Source organism: Heterodontus francisci, chromosome 1 (assembly GCF_036365525.1).
Source record: "Heterodontus francisci isolate sHetFra1 chromosome 1, sHetFra1.hap1, whole genome shotgun sequence".
Lineage (NCBI taxonomy): Eukaryota > Metazoa > Chordata > Chondrichthyes > Heterodontiformes > Heterodontidae > Heterodontus > Heterodontus francisci.
The window spans coordinates 72,093,208-72,119,371 of NC_090371.1; the positions used below are offsets into that span (position 1 = coordinate 72,093,208).

Genomic DNA, 26,164 nt, shown 5'->3' on the forward strand with positions numbered 1-26,164 from the left:
CTTTCCAAGCAGAGTTTATGTGCCATAGGAACATACGTAGGCAATTCAGTTCCTCGAACCTGTTCACCATTCAGTTAGATCATAGCTGATCTGTATCATAACTCCCAACTAAACACCTTGGTTCTGTAACCTTTAATAACCTTGGATAACAAAAATCTATCTGGACAACATGCCTGCAGTTCTCTGAGGAGAAGTGCATAAGCAGGCTGCACATAAATAAAGAAGCTGTCAGAGTTGTGTCGCCCCCTGCGACAAAGCCTGCAACTAGCTGCCTCAGCCTTCAACTTAATCTTGGAGCTTAGCTTTCTTTGCCCTGCTCATGGCCATGTTAGAGGAAACCAGTGAGCAGAGACAAGCTTTTTTATATACTTTTGTGGGATGTGGGTATTGCTGGCAAGGCCAACATTTGTTGCCCATCCCATATTGCCCTTGACAACTAACTGGCTTGGCATTTCAGAGGGCAATTAAGAGTCAATCACAGTGCTCTGAGTGTGGATGATTAGTTTCCATAGCACCATTACTAAGACTAATGTATAATCCAGAATTTTTATTAATTAATTGAATTTAAATGCCACCAGCTACTGTGGTGGGATTTGAATTTCTGTCCCCCTGGATTATAGGTCTAGTGATTTTACCACTATGCCACCATGTAGGGAAGGCTGGAAAGGAAAGGCCCCTAGTGACTGAAACATCTGAAAAAAGGGAGAAAATAATACAAAATAATTTACTTAACCACAAAAAACTCACAATACTTAATTCCATTTGTTAAACTGTCTATAACTTATTCAGAAATGTTTGCTTCTGTGTTATACAAGTCACCCTTATAAAAAGAATTTAGAAACAGCATTACACTGGAAGAAATTCATGACTTCATTTTTCATTAATATAATTCTTCCATGCACAATGCAAAACAACATCGCTTGTCAGTGTATAACTTTGCTGTGTGAAACCCAGTATAAAAGCCTGTCTACATAGGGAGAACATTTATCATTAGTGGCCAACTACCATCAGTACCACCAAGCTAATGATTAGAAAGCTGCTTGTCTATAAGCACCACCTGAAGCCATTCCCAATGGGCTTTATTATATACGTGTCTGTCTATAATGAACATTTCAAAAAGATATTTATTAAATGATGATGCTTTGTCTCAAGTGGCTATTACCATTAGTACCTCTTGGTTAAACTAATCCTCACCAAGTGACCTGAGGATGCTGGGTGTTCCCTGTAGTTCATAGACAGCTGAGGTTTTTGTTTTAGAACCTAGTAGAGGCTAATTATCCAACCTACTTTTTTCATGAGTAGATATGCTATCCTGCAGCTGATGGAAAGCAATTCAGAAGACTCAAATTTGTGTTAATGTTATGTAAGCTTAACCAGTGCATGGTGGCTGGCTATACCAATATGGATGGCATCACAGCCAAGCCCATTACTCTCCTCAACAAACATCCACACACAGGGGTCACTGGGCAGCATTCAGGAAGAGAAACCTTGGTTGATTTTTCCAGTGAAACTGGTTTGCACAGTGTGCAAGCTGCAGCTTAGCTGAAGTCATTCAGTTTGCACTGCAAGGTGAATGTAGAATCACCAGCAACAATTCTGAAACAATTGTGCATGCACAAGCCCATGAACATGCAATTGTTCTTGAGTAGGAGCAGTCCCTCAGAAGTCACATTTTTTGGACTTAGCCCGGCGGGAAACTGACGAACAGTTCAGCTGCCAGTTTTATTTTATTTTCCATCAATGAAAGTTTTGTTGAAGCAGGAAGACATCAGAGGACATCAACCCCACTGGGTAACAGCTGCAAGCCAGAACCCTGGTATGGGAATTAACAGAGCACAGGGAACATTAGACTGGGAGAAAGATTACAACATCTCACAGTGAAATTACAACATGAAGCTGTGGACTGTCAAGGCGACTCATCTTGATCATTGTGCTGGTGCTTGATAATCCTCATTCCCACAAAGCATGTAATTAAAGCTAAGTTAGCATGTCTCGGAATTATTGTGGGCAGATTTATGAAAACCTGCCATTAGCAATATTTTGGCCATACCGATAAAAAGGAACGCTCAAGTAATTACCATTTTTATGTTATCTGTACTACAATAATTCACATGAAAAGGGGCATCAGGATTGTCATCAGTGCTTCCTGCCTCGTCCCAGGTGGCCATGCTTCACACTGTTATATGTCACCCAAAGATATTATTTAGAATGTAGAGCGATTAAAGCCACTAACATTAAAATAATGTCTTCTAATTCCTGCTGTGAGTGGTGTGGTGGATCCTTTCCCTTCTCCTTTTCTGTTATTCTACAAAATGAACTAATAAATCAGGGAGCTCTGAGATGACACGCAAAAAGAGTCCAGCTACTGATGTTGAGTTATGTCTGGCCCTAGTCTCAATTACAGCCACTGTCCTCACCAGTCAGATCTCAAATGTGTTATGTAGACAGAAGAACTCAGTGATCAGGCAGAAGAGATTTGGTAGTATTTATTTATATTCCATCAAAAACAGTGCTTTGAAAAAAGAACTGAGGATGGTTGCCAGGGTTCTGGGAGAGAATGAATTTGGCGAGTAAAACAAAATAAACAGATAAACACAAATAAAAAGTATAGATAGAAAATACTGGAAATGTACAGCAGATCAAACAGTTCTAATGAGGGTCCCATCTTGAAATGTTACTCTGTCTTTCATTTTCAAATACTGGTTAAATCTACTGTGAATTTTCTACATTTTCTATTTTTATTTCACATTTTAAAAAGATAAATTCTGTATTGAAATTTAAACTTATTTCCTAGAATGATATTTCAGCAGCAATCTGTTTTACATTGGTCTAGACTGTGCATGTGATTTGATTGGAATTTTGCACTCTGTTTTAGAGTTCTGTTTAACGCTGACATAATTGGTGCTGCATTGATACAACTGTACAGTTGTATCAAATTAACATGGCAGGATGGAACATTACATTTTTAATTTTGTCTGACACTATGAGTTTGTTGGTGTTGTTGTTTATCAGTTTTACTTTAGCTTTAACAAATTAAAGTAAAAATACTCAGACTGCTTTGATCTAAATTTGCATTGCAGCACATACAGTTTCTGCTGCACTGCACCATGGTGGGGAGCATTACGCTACAGCAAGCAGCAAGGTATTTAGAAGGGATTTGTTATATATTGTTATAATAGTCGTAACGAGCTAGGAACTAATTAGCTAGGAACTAATTGTCGTGTGTAAGTGTGTTCCAGGGGGCCACATTTCACAGCTGCACTGGAGTAATGTGATATGTAACACCGCTCTAAGCAATTCTTACCAAGCAGCATGGAAGTTGAATGAAATAAACAAAGAGCTCCAGCATTTCTAAGCCTAAAGTGTGATTATTTCTAACTTATGGGAAGCAGAAGACATAACAGGATTGTTCTGCACACAGGATCTGGCTAAAAGTAATCACTAAGACAATTTAATCAATATTTCACAGAGAGTAAAGGCAAAGAATCCTTATTCCTAACCTAAAACAAGTGCAAAATAAGGAATCAGTGCCCCACAGACGTCTTATCCTTTTAAAATAATGCTTACAGAAAATATTTTGATGAAGAAAAGTAAAATTGTTTGACTAAGTACAATGTTCCAATACAGTCATGGAAAGGAAGTCAGAAGATGCAGAGCAGGTCATTCAGCGTGTGAAAGAGAAAGCTAGGTTAATGCTTCACATGTAACACTGAGGACTGATTAAAGGATCTCCATCTGAAACATTAATCTGTCTTTCTCTTTCAAATGCTCACTGATCATCTGTGTATTTCCAGCAATTCTGTTTTATCATTCTGAATTCCAGCATCTACATTTAGTACTTTTCATCTCTTTTAAGCAGACACTGAAGGAACACACTTGAAGCCTGCCAGTTGTTAATCACAATAACTTCAACCCACAATGAACAGTCATCTAATTTTGTTTGCATCCCACGTCTATTCCTGAAGAAGATTAGTGCTTTCTGTTGCAAAAACTTATGTAAATTATTTAATTTTTTGCCTATTAATTTTTATCCCTTCTTTGCAGTGTAAATTACATTAAGGCGCATCTGGAATTAGTTACACAGCTGCAGAGATAGCAGCTTTTCTATATATTTTCTACCAAAGCATTGAGAACAAAATCTGGACTAACAGGACTGAAGGCAGGACTGAAGGGTAAACACGTGGCCCACCAGCGAAGTCACAGGATTGCTTTGATGCTGACATAGAGTTTTCCAACAATAGAAATGTTCTCAGAATGTTCTCATTTTTTTCAATTATTTTAATAATTACCCCTCCTGAATCTCTCTTCAGGTCAGCACATGCCACCAGGAATGTCTCTGAAAGTGAGCAGGTTCTATTTATGGTACTGCACTGGCCAGGTATTTAAAAATTATGCATATAGATTGTAACTTTTAGGTGGCCAACCTTGATGCTCATTCCAGCAGTGATAAAGCTGCCATGATTTTAAGGCCCAGGCCTCATTTGAATCTGACTAGGTAGTTGTGGACACCAAACAGGTGTCAGCCACAGGAATATTAGTGGGCTGGGGTGACAGATTTAGATTTAGATTTAGATTTAGATTTAGATTTAGAGATACAGCACTGAAACAGGCCCTTCGGCCCACTGAGTCTGTGCCGACCATTAACCACCCATTTATACTAATCCTACACTAATCCCATATTCCTACCACATCCTCACCTGTCCCTAAGTGGCAGCTGTAGGTAGATCCTGGGAGATTGTTGGTAGTGGGAGGGAGTGAAAAGACAAGGCTGAGGGGTGTGGGGGGGGGTGGGGGGGGGGGTGGGGGAGATAGTGGCCAGCAGTTTTTAATTCAAAACTTGCCTGTCGAGGACGCCTTTGGCTCTATCACTATTGAAACTGGTTGGAATGTGCACGACACAAGCTCTGATTATTTCCATCCTAAAATGGCAATTGGAGTCCTTTGTATTCCATAGGACCCGAATTATAAATATTAAAATGGGCCTATCACCTGAAACAGTCAGTGGTCTTGGCCACCCAGCAGTAGGCCCCTATGAAAGTGGCAGTGGGCCAAATCATCTAGGTTAACAAGGCATTAAGTCTGCTGACCCCACTTTGAGACAATTACCATCCTGTTAAAGCTGATTTTGCAACTGAAGATTCACCCCATGATCCTAAAAGACTTTTTTACTTTCCCAACGTGAACTGCCAGCCTGTATTGGTGGGCTGACTAATCAGTCTGGCAACAGCAAGACAATATTATAACCAGTAACTGCCAGTGCTGCTTACTGCAGCAGGTTACCTCCAGATGAGTCCTGTGAGAATCTCTCATGTGACTACTTTCAGCCTCCAGTGGAAGCGCTGCCTCAGTTATATCAAAGGGATCCCATGGCATGCGATAACATAAAGGAGCATAGAGTAGTTGCATGGGTGGAACTCACCCAGGCTGTGGACATCTCGTTGAGGCAAGGACAGGACAGAAACCTATACTTTTGTTCTCAGTTCTTACATGCACCAATATAGAAGATTAAGGGGTGACTTGGTTGGGATTTTTAGGATTTTGAAGGGAGTAGATAGAAACTTTTCCTGCTTCCGGGGGAGTCTAGGACAAAAGGACAAAACCTTAAAATCAGAGCCAGGACCTTCAGGAGAAAAGTTAGAAAACATGTCTTTATGCATAGGCTGATGGAAGAGTGGAACTCTTGGCCACATAAAGCAGTAGATGCCATTTTAAAATTTTTAAAGATAAACACCCCCTCCCCCAAATTCATCAAATAAAATTCTAACGCCACTTTCCCACCCACCCCCCCAATAACTATTTGCATTAACCATTTGCCCTTTGCCCCTCCCAAAACACTTACCTTTTAAATCTGATCCCCCACCCCGCCAAGACTGCACAAAGTTTAAAGTTCACCCCTTCCCACCATCCCCTAAACTTATTACATTTATTTGACCCCATCCCCCTCCCCCACACTGAAAATCTTAACTCCTCAACCCTCCCCACCAGTGTTGCACCAGCTTTCCCCAGATGGGGTAATGAAGGCACGAAAATGCCAGCCGCCACACTGAGGATCGCAGCGGGTCCGAAAGATTCAAAGTAAGTTCATTTAAATTTATTTGTCTCATTAATTTAAATATTGAAATTGAGGCCCTGTCACCCAGCGACGAGGGAGGGGGGGGCGCACCACGGAGCATCGCCACCACAGGGTGGAACGGCCCAGGCCCTCCCAGCATCGAGCTCCATGGTGGGCCTCTGCCACAACCATCTTCCGGAGCCACCCACCCCCGCCACAGAGCCCAATGTCATGGGCTTGGTAAAATCCAGCCCAGTGTGAGCCTCTGACCCCCATTTGACCCTGATACCAGGATCCTGAAGGCCGCGGTGAAAATCCTACCCACAGTTGAGTTGCAGAGGCCGCCTGTAAGTTCCCTTGTTGAATAGAGAATTTGCTTTGGTTCACCAATGAAGGCATCACAGGCTGATCTGATCACATCAATAATTCAACCCCATCATTTCTTACACTTTGTGCTTTAAGCGACGGAGATACAATCTTTAATACTGCTTTTGAGCCATTGAAAAGGCAGTTTACAAAACAAAAATTGCCAAACTTCTGGAATAGACATTGAGAGCCAAGAAAAAAGAAAGTAAAAGGTTTTAATGTTAATTTTGAAGTAGAAAAGAGTTATAAATGTTAGGGGGATATTAAACTAAACAAAAAGGATAGGAAAGGGAGAGACAGAAGGAACGGAATGAAAAAACACCGACAATTTTTACTTTGAATTGTTGTATTTTACAAGTTTAGTGTTCCTAATACATTGATAAATCTACTGCTGATATTTGTGTTACTTTATTTTTGCATTATTCATGTTCATTTCAAGGTCACAATCTATGAGCTAAAAACTTACAGAACACCATGAAGACAGGGATTTCCCTAGATCTGCTAATTGTCGAACGATTAATTATAAAATTAAACATGAAAGAAACACCAGAGAGTCAAATTGCATTGTGAAAATGCTCTTTTACAGTAGTGTGAATTGCCCTGGGAAAGTGGAAGGAATTTTCATTGTGTTGTCATGGTCCCAGAAACTTCTCAGATCAGATATACTATGGAACTTGAGCTTTCTATTTGTCCATTCACATGCGCATTTTGGCTGCCACTTTGGACCTGAGCCCATCACTTCCACTCTCTCCTGTCATCACGTCTCCTTTCATTTCTCTGCTCTTGGGTACACTACCCTCCTAAATCCCTACCCGCACCCTTCAGCACTCCTCACCCTTCATACTCTTCTGCGGCTGTTTCAGGCTTGACTCCCTCTTAGTTAATCCTACAGCTTCCCTTTCTTGGCGTCCTCTGAAGGGCCCATTGAAGTACTCGTCGCTACCTCCAAACAAGCAGCAACCCCAACTTCCTCATCCTACTGTCTCGCCAACCTTCCCTCCCAGTGCACCCCCGGAATCTGGTCTCTCCTACCTCTTTCACATCCTACTCACTGCTTCCAATGCTGACCATGTGGACTCTGCCAGCTGATCACCGATCACTACCGCTCTCTGTATCTCTCCCCACAATGTCCATTCACTTGTGAACAAGGCTGTTGCCATCCATGAGCTTATTATGGATGACCATATCAACATCATGGCCTTGAGGAAGCCTGGCTGCGAGGTGATGGGGCTGTCCCCCTAAGTGAAGCCTCCACACCTGGTGATACCTTCCACCACTTACCCTGCCAAACTGCTGCAGTGACGGTGTGGGGCTTATTGCCAAATTACACCTTGGCCTGACCCCTACTCCTCCTCCTTTGAGCATCTCACCTTCCTCATACCCTACTCCCCACCCAAGTATCATAACAATTTCCTCACCAAGATATCTTCCCTGCGTTCCTCCCTCAGCCTCTGCACCAAGCGACTTCTCATCAGTGATTTCAACCTCCATCTCAACTCAATATGCTCTCTCCACTGACTCCACTGCTCTTATCCTCCATAAATCTCACCCCCATATAAACTCCACTACCCATATTCACAGCCACCCCCTTGACCTTACCACCTCACATGACCTTGCCATTCCCATTGTGATGATCACAGATAAGGACATCTCTCATCACCGCCTTGTATTGATCACCACCCACATCCCCCCACTGTTTCCTCCCAACCCTACATCTGTGCCTGCTCCTAGAAAAGCTATCTCCCAGTTCACTTACAACAGCACTTTCAAAATCCCAAATGGGCCTTAGGCCCTCCATTCACCACAACATTTCTGCAGCTACCCATCTGCCCAACTGCACCCTCACCTCCACCTTTGATACCTTAGCCTCTAATAAAACCATTAGTCTCTGTTTCACCATGGTCACTCCCCCGTTACGGCCCTCCTCTCCACTCCCTTAAGTCCAAGAGATGCAGACTTGAATACATGTGGCTGGATTAGCCACAACTGGTTTCAGCATTCACTGCCAGATCTGGCTGGACCATGTAAAGCAAAATCAGCTCCTGCTCTCTTCTCCCACAACTGCTCACTATTCCAGGATTATCTGATTCCATTCTAAACTATCCAGTCATAGCCAGAGAATCATCTGCAATGGCTTCTCTTCTTTCTTCTACACCATTACCTCGAGGGTCCCGCAAGGATCTATCCTTGGCTCTCTCCTATTTTTCATCTACATGCTGCCCCTCAGGGACATAATTTGAAAACACAATGTCAGGTTACACATATACGGTGATTACACCCTGCTCTACCTCACCAACACTTCTTTCGCAACCCCTCCATTGTCTCTAAGTTGTCAGACTGCAGTACTGGATGAACAGAAATTTTCTCCAATTAAATATCGGAAAGACTGAAGCTATTGACTTTGGTTGCTGCCACGAGCTCCATTGCTTAGCCATCAGCTGCAACCCTCTCCCTGGCAACTGTCTGAGGCTGATCCAGACGGTTTGCAACCTTGATGTCATATTTGACCCTGAGATGAGCTTCTGACCACATATCTGCACCAACACTAAGAGCGCCTATTTCCATCATCTGACTCTCCCCCTGCCTCAGCTCATCTGCTGCTGAAACCCTCATCCATGCCTTTGTTACCTTGAAATTTGACTATTCCAATGTACTCCTGGCCAGCCTCCCATCAACCACCCTCCATAAACTTAAGCTCATCCAAAGCTGTCGTGCCAATATCCTAACTCGCACCAAATCTCATTCACCCATATCTCCTGTGCTTGCAGGCCTACACTGGCTCCCGGTTCAGCAATGCCTCAATTTGAAAATTCTCATTTTTGTTTTCAAATCTTTCCATGGCCTTGCCTTCTCCCTATCTCTGTAATTTCCTACAATCATCAAGATATCTGCATTCCTCCAATTCATGCTTCATGCGCATCCTGACTTTCACCATTGCACCATTGGTGGCTGTGCCTTCAGCTACCGAGGCCCTAAGCTCTGGAATTCCCTCCTTAAAACTTTCTCTATTTCTCTTTCCTCCTTTAAGACACTCCTTAAATCCTACTTCTCATCTGTCCTAATATCTCCTTATGTGACTTGGTGTCAAATTTTGTTTGATAATACTCAAAATACCTTTGAACGTTTTGTTATGTTAAAGGAGCTTTATAAATTCAAGTTGTTGTGGAACAGAACGTTTCTTTCCCAAATTTGCACTAAGCTATTGTCCTGCTAGGCCTCCACCTGCCAAGAATGAGGCACATTAATTTTGTCATGAACATTGTGTTTAAGCTGTTACTGGAGTGAAGAAAAGACTTGTTAAACAGATCAGTCGTGGCTGGAAAAGGCATTTGCATATTAACAGACGGTGCTTGGAAGGACAAAGAACCATTCACTGGCACAATCAACCCACAATGGACCTTGGTCACCAGGTATTGTGTGTAAGAGAAGCATTCCAGAGACTGCTAAGGCGATACAATCCAAGATGTGGTCAGACCAGTTAGTTACATGATGAACCTGCTTGGCAACCAGGTTTTTCTGAATTGTACAAAGAGTCTGAACTCAGAAAGTCTGTTTGCTCCTGAACTGAGAAGATCTCTCCTGTCTGCTCCCATCTCTTTCTCACAAGTCTCTGAATCCACTGAAGACACCTGAACCCCAAAAGAGAAAAGTCTCCTACAGCGAACAAGGTTTAAGAAGAATACTGGGCCCCAACAAAAAACAAGATATACAGACAATCAAGGACTCTATAGTGAGCTTGAAGAACCGTAACAAAAACTCTTCAGATATTGCTTCAAACTTTTCTACTTTATTTATTTTTTGCTCTTTTCTGTCTCTATTTGCATGTGTGTATCGTGTATGCATGCTAGCGTGGGTGTGTCGTGTATCTGTAGGCGTTAACTGAAATAGAATTTAAATTCAAGTTTAATAAATTTCAACTTTTCTTCTTTAAACCTAAGAAAATCTGTTTGTGTTGGTTACTTTGCCTTATAATTGGAAAGCGGTGAACAAGGATTCACCAAGGGGGAGCTAAAAACACGGTGTGTTAAAAATTAAACCCTGTTACGGTAAGACAAGGTGAAGGCTGAAAGGGAACCCTAGACCTCTTTCTCACCTGGTTGTAACACTATTAACTTTTTAATTTTTCTTTAATACTCAAACATGAACTCAAGAACCACTAGCAGCTATTACAAAATAATATAACCATTGATAATGTGTTCTATTAACCTTTTGAGGAAAAAAAGCTTTGCATTCAAGCCATTGCAGCCCCTTTGTAACGATGGAGGCTATTTTTCAAGGGCCTTGTATTCTTCTGCTTAAATGCACTCAATTTGCAAAGGCTTTAAGATAATCGGTACAAATCTACAATCGACAATAAAAAGGTTAATTTTTTCTCTGTCATGCATGCTTATAATGCTTTTTTGATTGTTGTGTCCGCTTGACTAAAACACAGCGGCACACCTCAGTATGTTTTCAGAGGTGTCCATACATCTGCCTAAAATAAGCAGTTATTAACATAGCTGATCAAGTTCTATTTATTTAGAGATACAGCACTGAAACAGGCCCTTCGGCCCACCGAGTCTGTGCTGACCATCAACCACCCATTTATACTAATCCTACACTAATTCCATATTCCTACCACATCCCCACCTGTCCCTATATTTCCCTACTGCCTACCTATACAAGGGGCAATTTATAAAGCCAATTTACCTATCAACCTGCAAGTCTTTGGCATGTGGGAGGAAACCGGAGCACCCGGAGGAAACCCACGCAGACACAGGGAGAACTTGCAAACTCCACACAGGCAGTACCCAGAATTGAACCCGGGTTGCTGGAGTTGTGAGGCTGCGGTGCTAACCACTGCGCCACTGTGCCGCCCCAACTGGAATGTATCTCAAGGGTATTTCATTATGAGTAGGATTAGGTTAATGTTACCTTTTGAAATTGGTTCTTAAAAACAGTGCTAGAATAATTAATGCAACTTTTCAAAAGCAATTAGAATTCTAAGATATGGACTTATGGAGCTAAACTACTTTTAACTGGAGACATTAGTGAGGATTATTATATGTTAGCAATTGTCCTCCATTAATATCCTGGGGTTACCATTGACCAGATCTTGGATCAGCTGTATCAACATGGGAACATGAGCAGGCTGGGTACTCTGTGACAAGGCTCACCTCCATCCAGCAATCCACACTACACGCAATGAAACTACGGGCTGCACCCAACCCATGTTCCCTTTAACATGTGTGCAAACATGGCCACGCAGCAATCTTATAGAGATCACACAATGCAACATCCAGACTCCGGACAAGGAAAAAAAAGTACAGTAACATTCCTCCTGACCCCTCAATGCCTCTCCAACCTGTGCACGGCTGAAGTCAGTACAGTGATAGAATAGTCACCATTTGACACTATTCAGGACTAAGAAATCCATTTGGTAGGGGCCATGCAACACATTCTATATTCACCAACTCTACTTTCAGCATACTGTCACTGGAGTATGTACCCTCTCCAGGATGCACTTCATCAACATGACAAGCTTGATTAATTAGCATCTCCAAAACTCATGGGCTCTGTCACCCAGATTGACGAGAACACCATCACTTCCAACTGCCCCTCCAAGTTACAAGTCACCTTAACTTGAATTTACATTGCCATTCCTTCATCATCTTTGAACCAAAGTCCTGGAATTTTCTACCTAACACTATTGTGGGCATACAATCACCACAAATACTGCAGCCATTTAAGGAGAAAGCACACCACCATCTTTTCCAGGCAATGGATTATGATTAATAAATGCAGAACTGCCAGAGTTGCCCACATTTTAAAAACAAATGCCGAAAAAACCTTGCAGCACTAAGCTTGCACAATGAGAGCATCTATTCGAAATTTGAATGCGGAGCTCTGCACTTCTTCATTGCAACAGACACAATTTTCTGTCTAGTAAAATGAATGGATGGAAAATTGCATGTACCATAAATTGGCCACATTGAGCTCTGCAGCAAGTTCCCAATATGCACTCCTGTCATGCAAAGCACTGCACCAGGAGCACTAACTCAACCTAGCTATCCCACAGAGACATACTTCAGGTTCCCGAAGTAGGGACGGGGCATAAATAGTGTGACTATGAATAAATTATTTAATTTGGATGGCAAGTGCAAGAGTGTAGTAATATTAGTGTAGAAATTACCAAGCTTTAGTTGAGTAGCATTGACAAATGGACGGGTGGAATAGGCATTGTGCAAATTAGTTAATCTTGTGCTGTTTTAACTTTGTCAAGAAACAAGAACAGGATCAAAGGCTATAAGGAGAAATGTAGCCACAGATGATTGTTCTTTTTGATGGAATGTAATGACGCTTGCGCTACTGTGACTATGCATAAGTTATTCAAACAAGGAGTACTTAATCATTCATTATGGAACAGCATCCCAGCAAAAACTGTTTGCAGATTTTCCAACACCTGGGCAAATTGTGCAATCTCTCGTGAGATAGGCTGTCCGAGTCAAATGGCCTTTTTTCGGTCCTTTCTGTTGCTCTTATATTGTCTTCTCTATAGAACGTTTAAGTAAAAAATTTCTTGTAATGTTAATTGCCATCCCCTGTAGTCACTTTTCTTGAACATAAACCTTACAGCATGACTAAAGTATTGAAAAAGTAGCATTCTTGTTTAGTTTTTTTAATTAACCAATTATATACGCTATTGGATCTTCCACAGCTTTGCTTGTGGGTTGAAGAGAAGGTTGGATTGTGTAACAAAAAAAGAAAATGCTGGAAATACACAGCAGGTCATGCAACATCTGCAGAGAGAAAAACAGAGTGAACGTTTCAAATCTGTGGGTCGCTGACCTGAAACATTAACTCTGTTTTTCTCTCCACAGATGCTGCCAGACCTGCTAAGTATTTCCAGCAATTTCTGTTTTTGTTTCAGATTTCCAGCATCCACAGTATTTTGCTTTTGTAGGTCAGGTCAGATGTGGGAATGAAAGATAGAACCCATGTCCTAGGCTTTGGATGAGGTTAGGTGGTAGATTGAGGTTTTGGATATGCTCTTAGCGAACAGGAGGCTAAGGTCAAAAAGTGATTAGAAAAGAAAGAAAATTAAATAAAAAGACAGGAGCAGAGCACAGGTGGACCTGTGAATGGAGGTGATGCAGGTGCAGATCAGGGATTGGGCTCTTTGAATTGAGTTGGAGACTCTGGCATCTTAACATAGTTCTGCTCTAAATGGATTTTCTGAAATAATTCTAGGATTTTTTTCCCTCTATCTGGAAGTCTATTCCACATGCTGATCACTCTTTATGTGAAGGAGAGTTATAGGTTTGCACTAGTAATCCTTCTGTCATTTTCTTGGTAGGAACATCCATTATCCTAAAATTGACACTATTATCAAATGTATTCTTCCCAGTTCAGCCTGAACATGGCTGAGGAGTGTCATGGTGACTGTATCTTCATGATTTTTAATTTACGTCAATATTATTAGAGAATTATTATTTTAGTGGAAGTAATTGGGGAAAAAATTAAAATTGGCAGTAAAACTTTTGTTAGTATGTTTGGTAAGTAAAAAAAGAAGCAACTAACCAGAGATTTAACCAGTGATGAAGAAAGAAAGACAATTAATTACTTAAGAAAATGAAAATTGACAGACTTGCCAGTCACAATTTAGACAGAGGAAATGGCAGGACAAAAGATTTTACAATAAAAATACATATGCATTTTAATTACACACTTGAATGAAAGCTGGTATTGTATTCATGTACGATTTATCAAAAATTCCTTCTCAGAGAACACTTCTGACTTTTGACTAACATTTGGAAGCAAATGAGTTATTTGCTTAACTTGAATTAATCAAATAAATTAGCACACTTCACTTTATTTTAAATTGAGATACAAATTTAATGCAATTAAGAAATTATTCTAATGATGATGAGTAGGAAATGATTTTGCACATTAAAAAATACTTTACTCCAGGATAGATAAGATTAAGGAGCATCAGTTGGAATAATGTCGATATGTTGTCTTGTGAAATTCTTTTTGTTGGCTTCTGGAGTGCAGCAAGTAGACATGCTAAAGGCTGTTTAGAACCAAAAGTAAATTGAGCTCAAATAATCTTTATTTATTGGAGATTTTCTGATCTGGGCAACCAATATGCTCGGAGCATGCATTCGAACCAGCTAAATTATGTATAAAGGTTAAGAAAGCTGAGCTTGATTTCTTTGGAAAAGAGATTTCAAGGTGACTTAATTGAGGTTTGAAAATTATGAAGGGAAATTAAAATATTCACTCTAATGAAGTATTCAAATACCAGGGGACATACATTAAAATGAGGAAGTTAGGATTAACCTTTCCACCAAAAGGTAATAGTGTTGTTTAATAAATTGTCAGAGAAAGCCATTAATGCAAACAGATTCAAAAGCCCATTAGATGTGTTTCTGGAGAGAAAAGGGATTGAGAAATCTGGGGAGAAGGCAGTATTAGAATTCTGCTTACGATTTTGAATTGTTACAGGTACAATGGTCACTCCAGTAAGAGGTTTGAGAGGCTAACTGCACAATTTCTCATCGTACAACAGCATAACCTGGGGATGTAACAATAGGACTCCTTTGTGTCTTTCACAAATAGCAGGTTATTAATCTATTGTGTTTGGCAAAATGCTGCAGATAGAGGCGGGGTACTTCAGGGTAACTCTGCACAGTTCCAGGTGGTCAGTTAAAGTCATACTGCCAAAAGTCTGAAGGGAATAAAAAGAGAGAGGATAAAAACAAAAACATAAAAATAAATTTTGAAATAAATTAAAATGTTTCCAGCTCAGCTCCCTCGAACATAACAGAGCTCATGGTGAAAAAGGCTAAAACTGCCCAAAGTTGGCATTTAATCCACCTGTTGCTCCTCAGAAAGGTACAAAAAGTTAAAATTGGTTAAAACCTGTTGTGCAGATTGCAAAGGAGTTTAATCAAAAGCAAAATACCGCAGATGCTAGAAATCTGCAATAAATCAGAAAATACCAGAAACACTTAGTAGATCAGGCTGTATCTGTGGCAAGAGAAATAGAGTTAACGTTTCAGATCATCAACCCTTCATCAGAGATATCAAAAGTTAGAAATGGAACTGGATTTAAGCAAGTACAAAGGCAGGGAAAGAGGGGAGGGAGGAAAGAACGAAAGGGAAAGTCTGTGATAGAGTAGAAGGCAGGAGAAATTAAATGACAAAAGGGATGATGGTGCAAGGCAAAAGAGGATGGTAATGAAACAAGTAAAAAAAAAGGGTCTAGAGGAGTTGTAAATAGCAACTGCAAAATTATTACCATCCGCTGCTGTCCAAAGCTCAACGTAAGCTCGAGGAACAGGTCCTCATCTTTTGATTAGGCGCTTTACAACCTTCTGGGCTTAACATTGAGTCAACAATTTGAGATCATTAACCACTGCTTCCATTTTTTGTACAGCAGGTGTTGGCAATGATTCTGCTGTTGCTATTAAAGCTCCTCTAGACCCATCTTTTGTTTCTTTAGTTATCCCATTACCACCCTCTTTTGCCTAATCCATCATCCCCTTTGTCATTTAATCTCTCCTGCCTTCCACCTTATCACAGACCATTTTTGCTCTTTCCTCCATCCCCCTTTCCTTACTTCTGCACTTACTTAAAACCTGTTACATCTCTACATTTAACTTCTGTCAGTTATGAGGAAAGGTCATTGACCTGAAACGTTGGGCAGGATTTTGAGCCCCCCGCCTGTGCCAGGATTGGAGACAGGAAGGAGCTAAAAATAGCCCCATCGGCTGGCGGCTGGTTCCCTGACTCCATCCCACCTCATTTTTGCAGAGGCAGGATGAGGGAACAGCAGGGCTATCCATCTGCACGCAGTGGGTAGCTGACATAGCTCATTAAAGACCATAAAGCCAATTAAAGTCGGACTCCAGGTTCCCACAGGTGGTGGGAGGCAGTTTAGGTGCCTGCAGGTGGCCTCCCGGCGGCTTCCTGGCAAAAGACCAGGGGACCAGTGCTCCAGGTAGGCCTAGAGGCCCTCCCTGCCTGCCTGGGTGCTGCAGCAGCCACCCCATCACCTCCTCACAGTGGTAGGCTGGCTGCAAAGCCATTTATTACTTAATCTTTTAAAAAGTTGGAGAGGCGCGTCTCTGTCTTGAAGTGTCCTCTCCCTTACTTACCTTCCACTGCAGTCTGTTACTCTTCTCCTCTGATTAGCCCTCCAGCTTCGAGAGCCCACCCGCCATCCTAAGTTGGACAGCGAGCCTGCCCTCCAACCATTAATTGGCCATCCTGTAGAAAATCATAATGCGTGACCGTTTCCCACACAATGGGCTGCCTTTTGTTGGACTCCCGATGTTGGGAAAGCAACAGCGGGCGGAAAAAATGGCGGCCCGCACAAATGGGCCATACGTCGTCATAGTGCCGTGATCGAGTACACGGCAGCTCATTTAAATATGCAGGGCAGGCTTCCTTGTGCCCCAATCATGGGGACAGCAACAGATGCCTCTGCGCAGGCACTGGCGCCATTTTTAAAGGGCTGGCAGACCAGCCCAGACACTGCAGATTTGAACCCCGTACCTCCTCCCACTGCACTGAAAATAAATGTCTGACCTGTTCCACACCCCCCCCCCCCCCCCAATACACTGCAAATAAATGGTCCCCCCGTTTCCCCTCCCCAAAACACTTAAATTGCCAAGTTGACCTCACCACCACCCACACCCCCCCCCACCCAGCAACTGCACAAAGTGCAGAGATTACCCCTTCCCTCTCACCCACACTAGAAATGCAGAGTTGACCCTCCCCACTACACTAAGAATCCTAAGTTCCCCTCTTCCCCACCTCGGTGGCACCAGTTTTCCCTGGACAGGAAAGTGAAGGTGCATGAGTGCCTCCCATCGCACGGAAGATCCCAGACAGCCAGTAAGATCACAGGGAATTGTATGTAAATGTATTCAAGACATTTATTTCAATATTTAAAGTTGGGTCCCATCGCCGAGTGGCCGGGGGTGGGGGTGGGGCGGGGCCTGCACAGTGCCTCACCACCACCGGGAAGATCGGGCCCGGCAATCCCGGCATCAAGCTCCATGGCCACTGCGATCTTCCGGCAACCCACCCCCACCCCCCCGCATCGCCACAGAGCCTGAAGTCTGAAGCTCAACAAAATTCAGCCCAATAATGCAGGCTTCTGACCCACATCTCAGTCTGACAATCAGGTTCAGAAGCCCACACGGAACATCCTGCCTGTTAACTCTGTTTCTCTCTCCACAGATGCTGCCTGACCTGCTGAGTATTTCTGGCATTTTCTGTTTTTATTGCAAAGGAGCTTGTTCTAACCCCTGACTTTGACATGTTTAATGCTAAATACAAGCAGAATAACAATTGACGTTCCATCATCTTCAGTCATGCCTCGCTCTCACCCTTCCTGAAAAACTAATAACACCTGCCTTAAAATTATGCTGCAGGATAATAAAATAGATGGATCAGTGTTTTTTGGTGAAATAACAGGAAGGAATTTAATAAAAGCACATTAAGCATTCAAACACTGACATTCCACAGTAGAATGCAGTAGAGACTGAAAAGTGTGCATTTTCTCGTCAAAGTTATACTGGACTAAGTATCAAACCATCATTAGATTTACGTTTTTCTGTGTTATATAAAATTCATTTTTTTATCTATTGGGTTTATGTTCTGTTTTCTTTTTCCTTAGTTGTGTACTGAAATTCTAAGACATTTTGACTAACTGCCTTGAGTCACTGCTACAGCTTCTTAAAATGGGAGGTGACAACAATTCATCAAAGCTAATCCCAGTGCTCCAAGGAATTATATATAAAATAACAAAATGACATCATTTGACGAGAAGTTTTTCTCTCGCCCTTAGCTTCAAACTTCTCCCTCATATTAATACATCTTGTCCTTATTTTGGTGATACAATCATAGTTATTTTTCCTCGGATTCTTCCTCTCTTGTTCCTCCTAAATTCCCAGTGTACAACATCCTACATGTTCTTCAATCCCTTCCCTGCATCCACACTGTATCCTCCCACCCTGACCTATTTCTTTTCAGGACCGCAAAACTGGAAATCCTTACAGACCTCCACCCCCAAAATTCCCTTTTTCCTCTAATCTACGGATTTTGAAACTCAAGTTTGGCATCATTTGATGCAGCACCCTACAGTCAAAGGAACTGAATTTCAGATGTTGCACTGCACTGGCGGCTGACCCAGTATTGCCTGTTTTGTGCCACTGCCCAAGAAGAATTTCGAGTCCAATATCCTAATACAAGGTCAAAGCACCTGGTCAGAACCACAATTGGTGCTTATTGTACTGACCAGGTTATATTCCTTTGTTCTCAATGCTATGTTCTGTTTCAGTCTAAATCCACTACATGATTGTCCCTGAAAACAGCCGACTTGGTTCAGATGGCAACTAATTACAGGGCCACATATAATGGTTGTTGCTTTATTTGGTAGAATTAACTATTTTGACTGCCCTGCGTGCAGCTGTCAAAACTCCAGGTCTTCATCCCAGCAGAGTTTAAGAAAACAAATTCTCATCTGGATCTGCAAACAAAAGTGTGTTCTTTTATTGTCCATAGCGGCAGCCTGAGTACTAATAAACTGGCCCAAGTAATCCTAGAGTGAAATGGGATTGCTTGAAGGAGGCATTACGAAAGTGAAATTTTAAAAGGGCCAGGAGTCAGGATGTGTTGCAGTCCAGATAATTTGATTATGCTGATAACAGATGATGCTCAGAAAAGAAATGAACCACAGCTTGTTTGTGTTCTCTGTTATCACCAAAAACATGTTTTTCACAAATTGAAAACGTACAACCTTCCTGTCCTTACTATTGCAAATCAAAGTCAGAAGCAACAAGAGTGCAATGAGGCTACTGGAAGGTTACATGGAGTCACAGTGGTGCTATTTGGCACCTCTATTGATTAGTTTTTTTCTTTCTGCCTTTCAGGGGGCATCTTCGAGCCTAGTGGTAAAATTTGCAGACACCGACAAGGAACGCACAATGCGTCGCATGCAGCAAATGGCAGGGCAGATGGGGATGTTCAACCCAATGGCAATCCAATTTGGTGCTTACGGTGCCTACGCTCAAGCGGTAAGTGGCATCTTATTTCATTACAGAAGCAGAGCGCGATTTCTGAAATACCCATTCACATTGTAACCTAACTATTAATGAGTGAAAGTGCTTATCTTGTCCAGCAAATTGAATTAGAACAGGAATAATTCATGATTTCAGTAAAGTGTTACTAATATGCAAATTTATAATTATTACAGTAATTATACATTAATATATCTATAATGGATATATTACAGTATATCTATATGTAACAGTGATCATATATTCATGTATCAATATTACATCTATATAATGTTCCTCCATCTTAAACATTCCAGTCAAGAAAGTGTAACTGAGTACTTGTGAATGGTTTCAGTAATCTTTGCTTCAGAAGCACAAATATCTAAGCTGCTTAAAGTAGCATTGTTACCATGGAAACACTATCTTACTAGCCAGTTTATAGTGGTTTATGTAGACATGGTAATAACACTTAGTGACATGATTGCATGGTCAAATGCAACTAGCACTACTAATGATTTTAAACTAAAAATTCAGCTAAAATTCACTGTAATATTGCATTAGGATGGATCAAGGAACCAAAAATACAGCTGTGGTGCCTCATCACTGGGACTGCTGTCTCTCAGGTGCTGCTTGCACCTGCACCTCACATAGTTGATCCTGCAGTATGAGGTCTGCTAATTTAAATATGTTCTTGGTGCTCTTGGCACTTTGTGAATGTCCAATCAAGAATTGGCCACACCATTGGAGTCAGGACTGCATTATCTGTCAGCGACAGATATTAAAGCACACTGGCTACCCTTAAGCTACTAGGAATTGAAAACAACTATGGAAAAAGTGCAGGGACACGGGACTAATTGCAGAGCTCTTTCAAAGAGCCAGCACAAGCACAATAGGCCAGTTGGCAGCATCCTGTGCCATTTAATTCCGTGAATCTAACTGAATCAATTTTTGAAGGAGGAAATTGGTTCAGGTCATAACAAGCCCATTCGTGGATCAACCTCTGGAGACTAAGCAACAGAAAATACAGGAATCAGGATTAACGCTATTCAGAAGATGGGCCCAAACAAAAAAAGATAGATTTTTCTTTGTAGCCTTCGCTGTAAGCACCTGTTTAAAATGGGTACTGAGTTTCTGAGGTACTCTCGCAGTGTTATTTTCAGCTCCATTAATTTGAATAGAATCTGGTTCTTGATTGTTATATATTTGGTTCTTTATGCTGCCACCGTATAGAGTCTAGCCAGAGAGGTTCTTAGACGGTATTGTTTAAACATTAATCTTTATTGTATAGTAACTATATACACTCCACACTAGCCTGTGTGTCTCCTCCAAAAGCCACGTAGTATCATTTATCGAATCTGTCCCATATGATCTCTTACCTGATCATGGTGGGCAGTAATCTTTACTTTCTCTCAAGATGAACCCTTTGATACCCATATACCACATCTCCCCCCAAGTCTGTATCCTAATATATATTTACATGCATTCACTTTTTTATTTACATGCTACCCATCTCCCCCCAAGTCTCTGACTTCATAGATTCAACCTATCAGGAGGCTTCACAACTCTCCCTGATCTTGCTGTCGTCAGATGCAGAAGATTGGTAGTCTTTCTCTGATCCCTTGTTTGTTGACTTGGACGACCTTTGTTGAGGTTTATACCATTCGGTCCTTTTTGAATTTTCAATTCATCATCTGAGTCAAGGGAATCGAAGATTATCGGGGGTAGATGGGAGTGTGGAATTTGAAACATAAACAGATCAGCCATGATCTTATTGAATGGTGGAGCAAGCTCGAGGGGCTGCTCCTAATTCATATGTTCGTATGTTCAAGTTGTTTAAATGTATGACCGATTGATTTCTTTGATGTAAAGGAATAAGATTCCTTCTATTTCTCCGTATGGAACCTTCTTGAGTTCGTACTGGATAAGATCCCTGTTGATTCTCATCTTTCTGGAGAATTACCCCTTCTCTATTTTGGTCTTGTACCCATACCTTTTGCCCTTCTGACAACTTTGGTAGGTTTCTTGTATGGTATCTTCAGTTATAATTATGGGTCTGTTTGTTTCAATACAACTTTTCTTTGTCTTGTACTCTCTGATAATCCTTGCTTTGCAATCCTGGAAGTAATTTCTTGGGTAGAATTGGAAGTTGTGTTCGAAGTTTTCTTCCCATTAAGAGTCCTGATGGCGTTAATCTGCACAATAATGGAGTAGTTCTGTATGTCAGTAGTGCTAATTGGAAATCTTGATTTTTCATCAACATAGTTTTAATGGTTCTGACTGTTCACTCAGCTTCTCCATTTGATTGTAGATACTTAGGAGAGCTTGTTAGATGAACAAATCCACATTCTACTTGAAGTAATCATTTGCAAATTGTGGTTATTATCAGATACTATCTGATCAGGTATTTCATGTGTTGCGAAAACATTTTGTAAAACTCTGATGACTGCTTCAGTTGTTGTTGTGTACATTCACTTAACTTTGATCCATCTTGAGAAGTAATCAACTATAATTAGATAGGATCTTCCCCCAGAGAAGAATAAATCCATCGCCAACCATTCCCACATTCTAGTTGGGAATTGGATTGAATGTAGTGATTCTCTTTAATCTTGTCTGTGTACCTGACAATTTTGTTGGACTTTCTTCTTCCCAAGTTCTCTGTCCATGAAGCACTCCTGTAGAAACTTGCTGCATTTCTCTTTCTCGCTCTTGCAGTCTTTGAGTGGAATGGCGTTGTGCTGTGTTGTGCGGGTTCTCTCCGCATTGTGCAGGCTCTCTGGTGGAATCCGGACTCTGCAGTGCTCAGGTCTGGTTGGGGACTCTCCCACTGTCCTGGCTCCTGGATTCTTCTTTATCTTCTTCAACTTTCTTTATAATATGAAGGCCAATTCAAGCTCTTCTACTTAAGAATGAGACTCCTAATTGCTTAGGACATACAGTGTTTCTAATATCTGCTTTTCATTATTTTGAAGTGTCGCTTGTAACTTCCCTTTACTTCAAGCACGGCACAGTGGCGCAGTGGTTAGCACCGCAGCCTCACAGCTCCAGTGACCCGGGTTCGATTCCGGGTACTGCCTGTGTGGAGTTTGCAAGTTCTCCCTGTGTCTGCGTGGGTTTTCTCCGGGTGCTCCGGTTTCCTCCCACAAGCCAAAAGACTTGCAGATTGATAGGTAAATTGGCCATTATAAATTGTCACTAGTATAGGTAGGTGGTAGTGAAATATAGGGACAGGTGGGGATGTTTGGTAGGAATATGGAATTAGTGGAGGATTAGTATAAATGGGTGGTTGATGTTCGGCACAGACTTGGTGGGCCGAAGGGCCTGTTTCAGTGCTGTATCTCTAATCTAATCTAATCTAATCTAATCATCTCCTGGGCCATGTTTCTGTTGGTTGCAAAACGTGTGTGGAGAGCCACGGCTCTTTATCTGACAGGACCATCACACTTGCTCCTGTCTCAAGTTTGAAATTAGTGATATGTCCATTGACATATATGTCTGCTGACCAAAATGCTTGTTTTGGATCGTTGATCTTGCCCAGAAAATATTTCAGTTGGTCTGTTGCAGGAGATTGCTTAACTTCATTTACCTCTTTTTATGACCAGGTGAGAAAGGGGTCTAGGAGTTCCCTCTCAGCCTATCCCTGGTCTGACCGTAATAGGGTTTAATTTTTAAAACACTGTGGTCTTAGCTTCCCCTCAGTGAATCCTTGTTCACTGCTTTCCAATGGTAAGGCAAAGAAATCAACCAGACAGGTTTTCTTAGACTTAAACAAGATAGGTGTAGGTTTATTAACCTTAAAACTCTAATTCAGTTAAAACTACTATGAATACGCGACGCGACCATGCTAGCATTCATATGCGCTAAACACACATGCAGATAGAGAGAGAAAAGGAGTAAGAATAAAGGGGAACAGTTTGAAGCAATAGCTGGGGTTAATTTACTGTCCTTTGAGTGAAGCTTGGGGAAGACATCGAACATAGGAAATAGGAGCAGGAGTAGGCCATTCGGCCTGTTGAGCCGGCTCTGTCATTCAACAGATCATGGCTGATCATCTACCTCGGATTGTTTTCACTGGAACGACGGAGGTGGAGGGGCGACATGATAGAGGTTTACAAAGTTATGAGCGGCATGGACAGAATGGATAGTCAGAAGCTTTTTCCCAGGGTGGTAGAGTCAGTTACTAGGGGACATAGGTTTAAGGTGTGAGGGGCAAAGTTTAGAGGGGATGTGCGAGGCAAGTTCTTTACACAGAGGGTGGTGAGTGCCTGGAACTTGCTGCCAGGGGAGGTGGTGGAAGCAGATACGATAGCGACGTTTAAGAGACATCTTGACAAATATATGAATAGGAAGGGAATAGAGGGATGTGGGCCCCGGAAGTGCAGAAGGTGTTAGTTTCGGCAGGCATCACGATCGGCGCAGGCTTGGAGGGCCGAATGGCCTGTTCCTGTGCTGTACTGTTCTTTGTTCTTTGTACCCCTACACCATTGTTCCCCACTATCCCCATAATCCTCGATTTCTGTCTTGAACTTGCTCAGTGGTTGAGCTTCCACAGCACTCTAGGGCAGGGAATTCAAAAGATTCACTCCCACCCTTTGACTGTTGATAAGAGGGCCAGGCTCAATGTGGGGTGAGGATTAAGGCTGTGGTATTTTTGATGAGTTGTAAATTTTAGAGACTGGCAAGGATAGCACTGGAAGAATTGAGCCTTGAGGTAATAGTAGCATAGATGACGATTTTAACAGGAGAGCTGGAAGGAGACAATGGGGGCAATTTTATGCTGGCAGCAGGGGTCTCAACATTGGGGGATCCCAACGCTGAGATCCCTGCATCACCTCTTCTACGGGAGGCCCGCTAAACTTAGTGTTAATTAGGCACTTAACTGGACAGTGGTGGCCCTTCCATTGCCGGAAGTTGCAGCCTTGCAGAGCTGCCGGCTAATCAGAGACTGGCAGCTGCAGTGCCACCACAGAGGCGTTGGCTGCTGCTGCAGCTGCACCAACCAGAGGTCAAGGTGCAGCGCTGGAGCCAGGCCTTAGGTAGGTCAGGGCGGGAAGGATCTCATGAGGTGGGAGTTATGGGGGAGGGGGGTTGGCAGCAAGGGCAGGAGGATGTCCCTCAGTGCCTTTGAATGAGGGAACCCCATTGGGCTCCCACCCCCCACCACTATCCTACCTGATTTTATGCTCTCCCCACCTCCAAGCACAGCATGGGGAGAGCATAAAATTCCATCCAATGTTTTAGAGCTGAAAGTGGTCTTGGTGTTAGAACAGATGTCGGTGAGGGGAAGCTATTCTAAGATTCAAGCAGTAAACTAAAGTCCTAGACTACTGGACTGAACTTAAAACAAAATATATACACATGTAAGGAAATAACAGCATCAGAAAAAGTAACAAACTTCTAAACAGAATATACATAAAGACATTATCAAAACAGAGAATGCTGGAAATATTCAGCAGGTCAGGCAGCGTCTGTGGAGAGAGAAGAAGAGTTAGCAGATGAAAGGTCATCAAGCTGAAACATTAACTCTATTTCTCTATCCACAGATGCTGCCTAGCCTGCTGAGTATTTCCAGCATTTTCTGTTTTTATTTCAGATTTCCAGCATCCGCGGTATTTTGCTTTTGCATAAGCACATTATACTGTGAAACAAGCAAAGATTATTCAGCCTATCATGCCAACTCTTCCTGCAGACCCAAAAAATGTTCCTAACTTACTTAATTACAATAGGAAAGCAAATAACCGCAGGTAAAACCTTCCATAGTGTGATGGAAATTCCCCCCGATCTGAGAAGATAATTGGGAAAAGATTATTAAGTTAGCATTACACAATGCATTCCTAGGTATTCATTATCTTGTATTAAGAACATTAGAATTATTCTATCTGCCCTACATAACTCAATCTTTTACTATTCAATGTATTGTGTACTGTATAAAGATGCCATTATAATAGATGCTATGTAACGTTCAGCATATACAATGTGTTCTGTAACAATCATTGTGTAATATTCACCATACAAGTTCCACTATGAAATGAGTACATATTATAAGCTGGAAAGCATACACTAGATGATGTACATTGTCACAGATACTGGTCAATACTTCAGAAGGGTATGGATGACAGACTGGTATTATGATGAAAAGAATTGAAAGTGCAGCAAAGAGGAAAGTGAATGGATTGCCAACCACCATATGAGAAAGTGTTTAGGTTGTACGTGAGTGTGCAGGGCTTGTTGGCAATGACTGCGGGCATCCTAATTAGTTGCCCCCATATTGAGCAGCCACATTTGGAGGCCAAAACTCCAGTGATGCCTGGCAATATCTGATGGCCTGTATGGGGGGGTGGGGGGGGGTGCATTTACACTATTTATTCTATAGCATAGTATATACTGTATTGTTGCAGCATAATATTTCCTCTATAGATTAGGGTAGAATTTACGAATTTGCACAGGAAGAGCTTTGTGTACCAAGAGTGCATATCACAAATTTGGATGGTGAGGTCAGCATGCTTCACAGGATTTCCTGCCCATGAATTCCTGAAATCTATCCTATCCGATATAAATATTCACTGAGGCATATAGTTCCCTATGTTGTCAAGTTTGACTTAAAATAACTTCACTTGAAAGCACCCTGGTGTGAATTGTTCTACACATTCTGTTTTTTAAGTGAATGGCTGAGGGCTACAATTTTACAGAAAAATGA

General features: G+C 41.8%; 1 protein-coding gene across 24 annotated transcripts in view; it reads left to right on the plus strand.

The window, feature by feature from the left end:
- celf4 (CUGBP, Elav-like family member 4) overlaps positions 1 to 26,164 on the plus strand; it is a 1,375,410-nt gene that overhangs the window by 1,115,549 nt on the left and 233,697 nt on the right. For 20 of the 24 annotated variants that reach the window (XM_068049595.1, XM_068050160.1, XM_068049749.1 and 17 more), the window contains one exon: positions 19,345 to 19,488. In XM_068049595.1, the coding sequence (XP_067905696.1) occupies positions 19,345 to 19,488 (144 nt within the window). The remainder of the gene's footprint in view (positions 1 to 19,344; positions 19,489 to 26,164) is intronic. The other 4 variants (XM_068050839.1, XM_068051317.1, XM_068050586.1 and 1 more) reach the window with 1 other exon arrangement.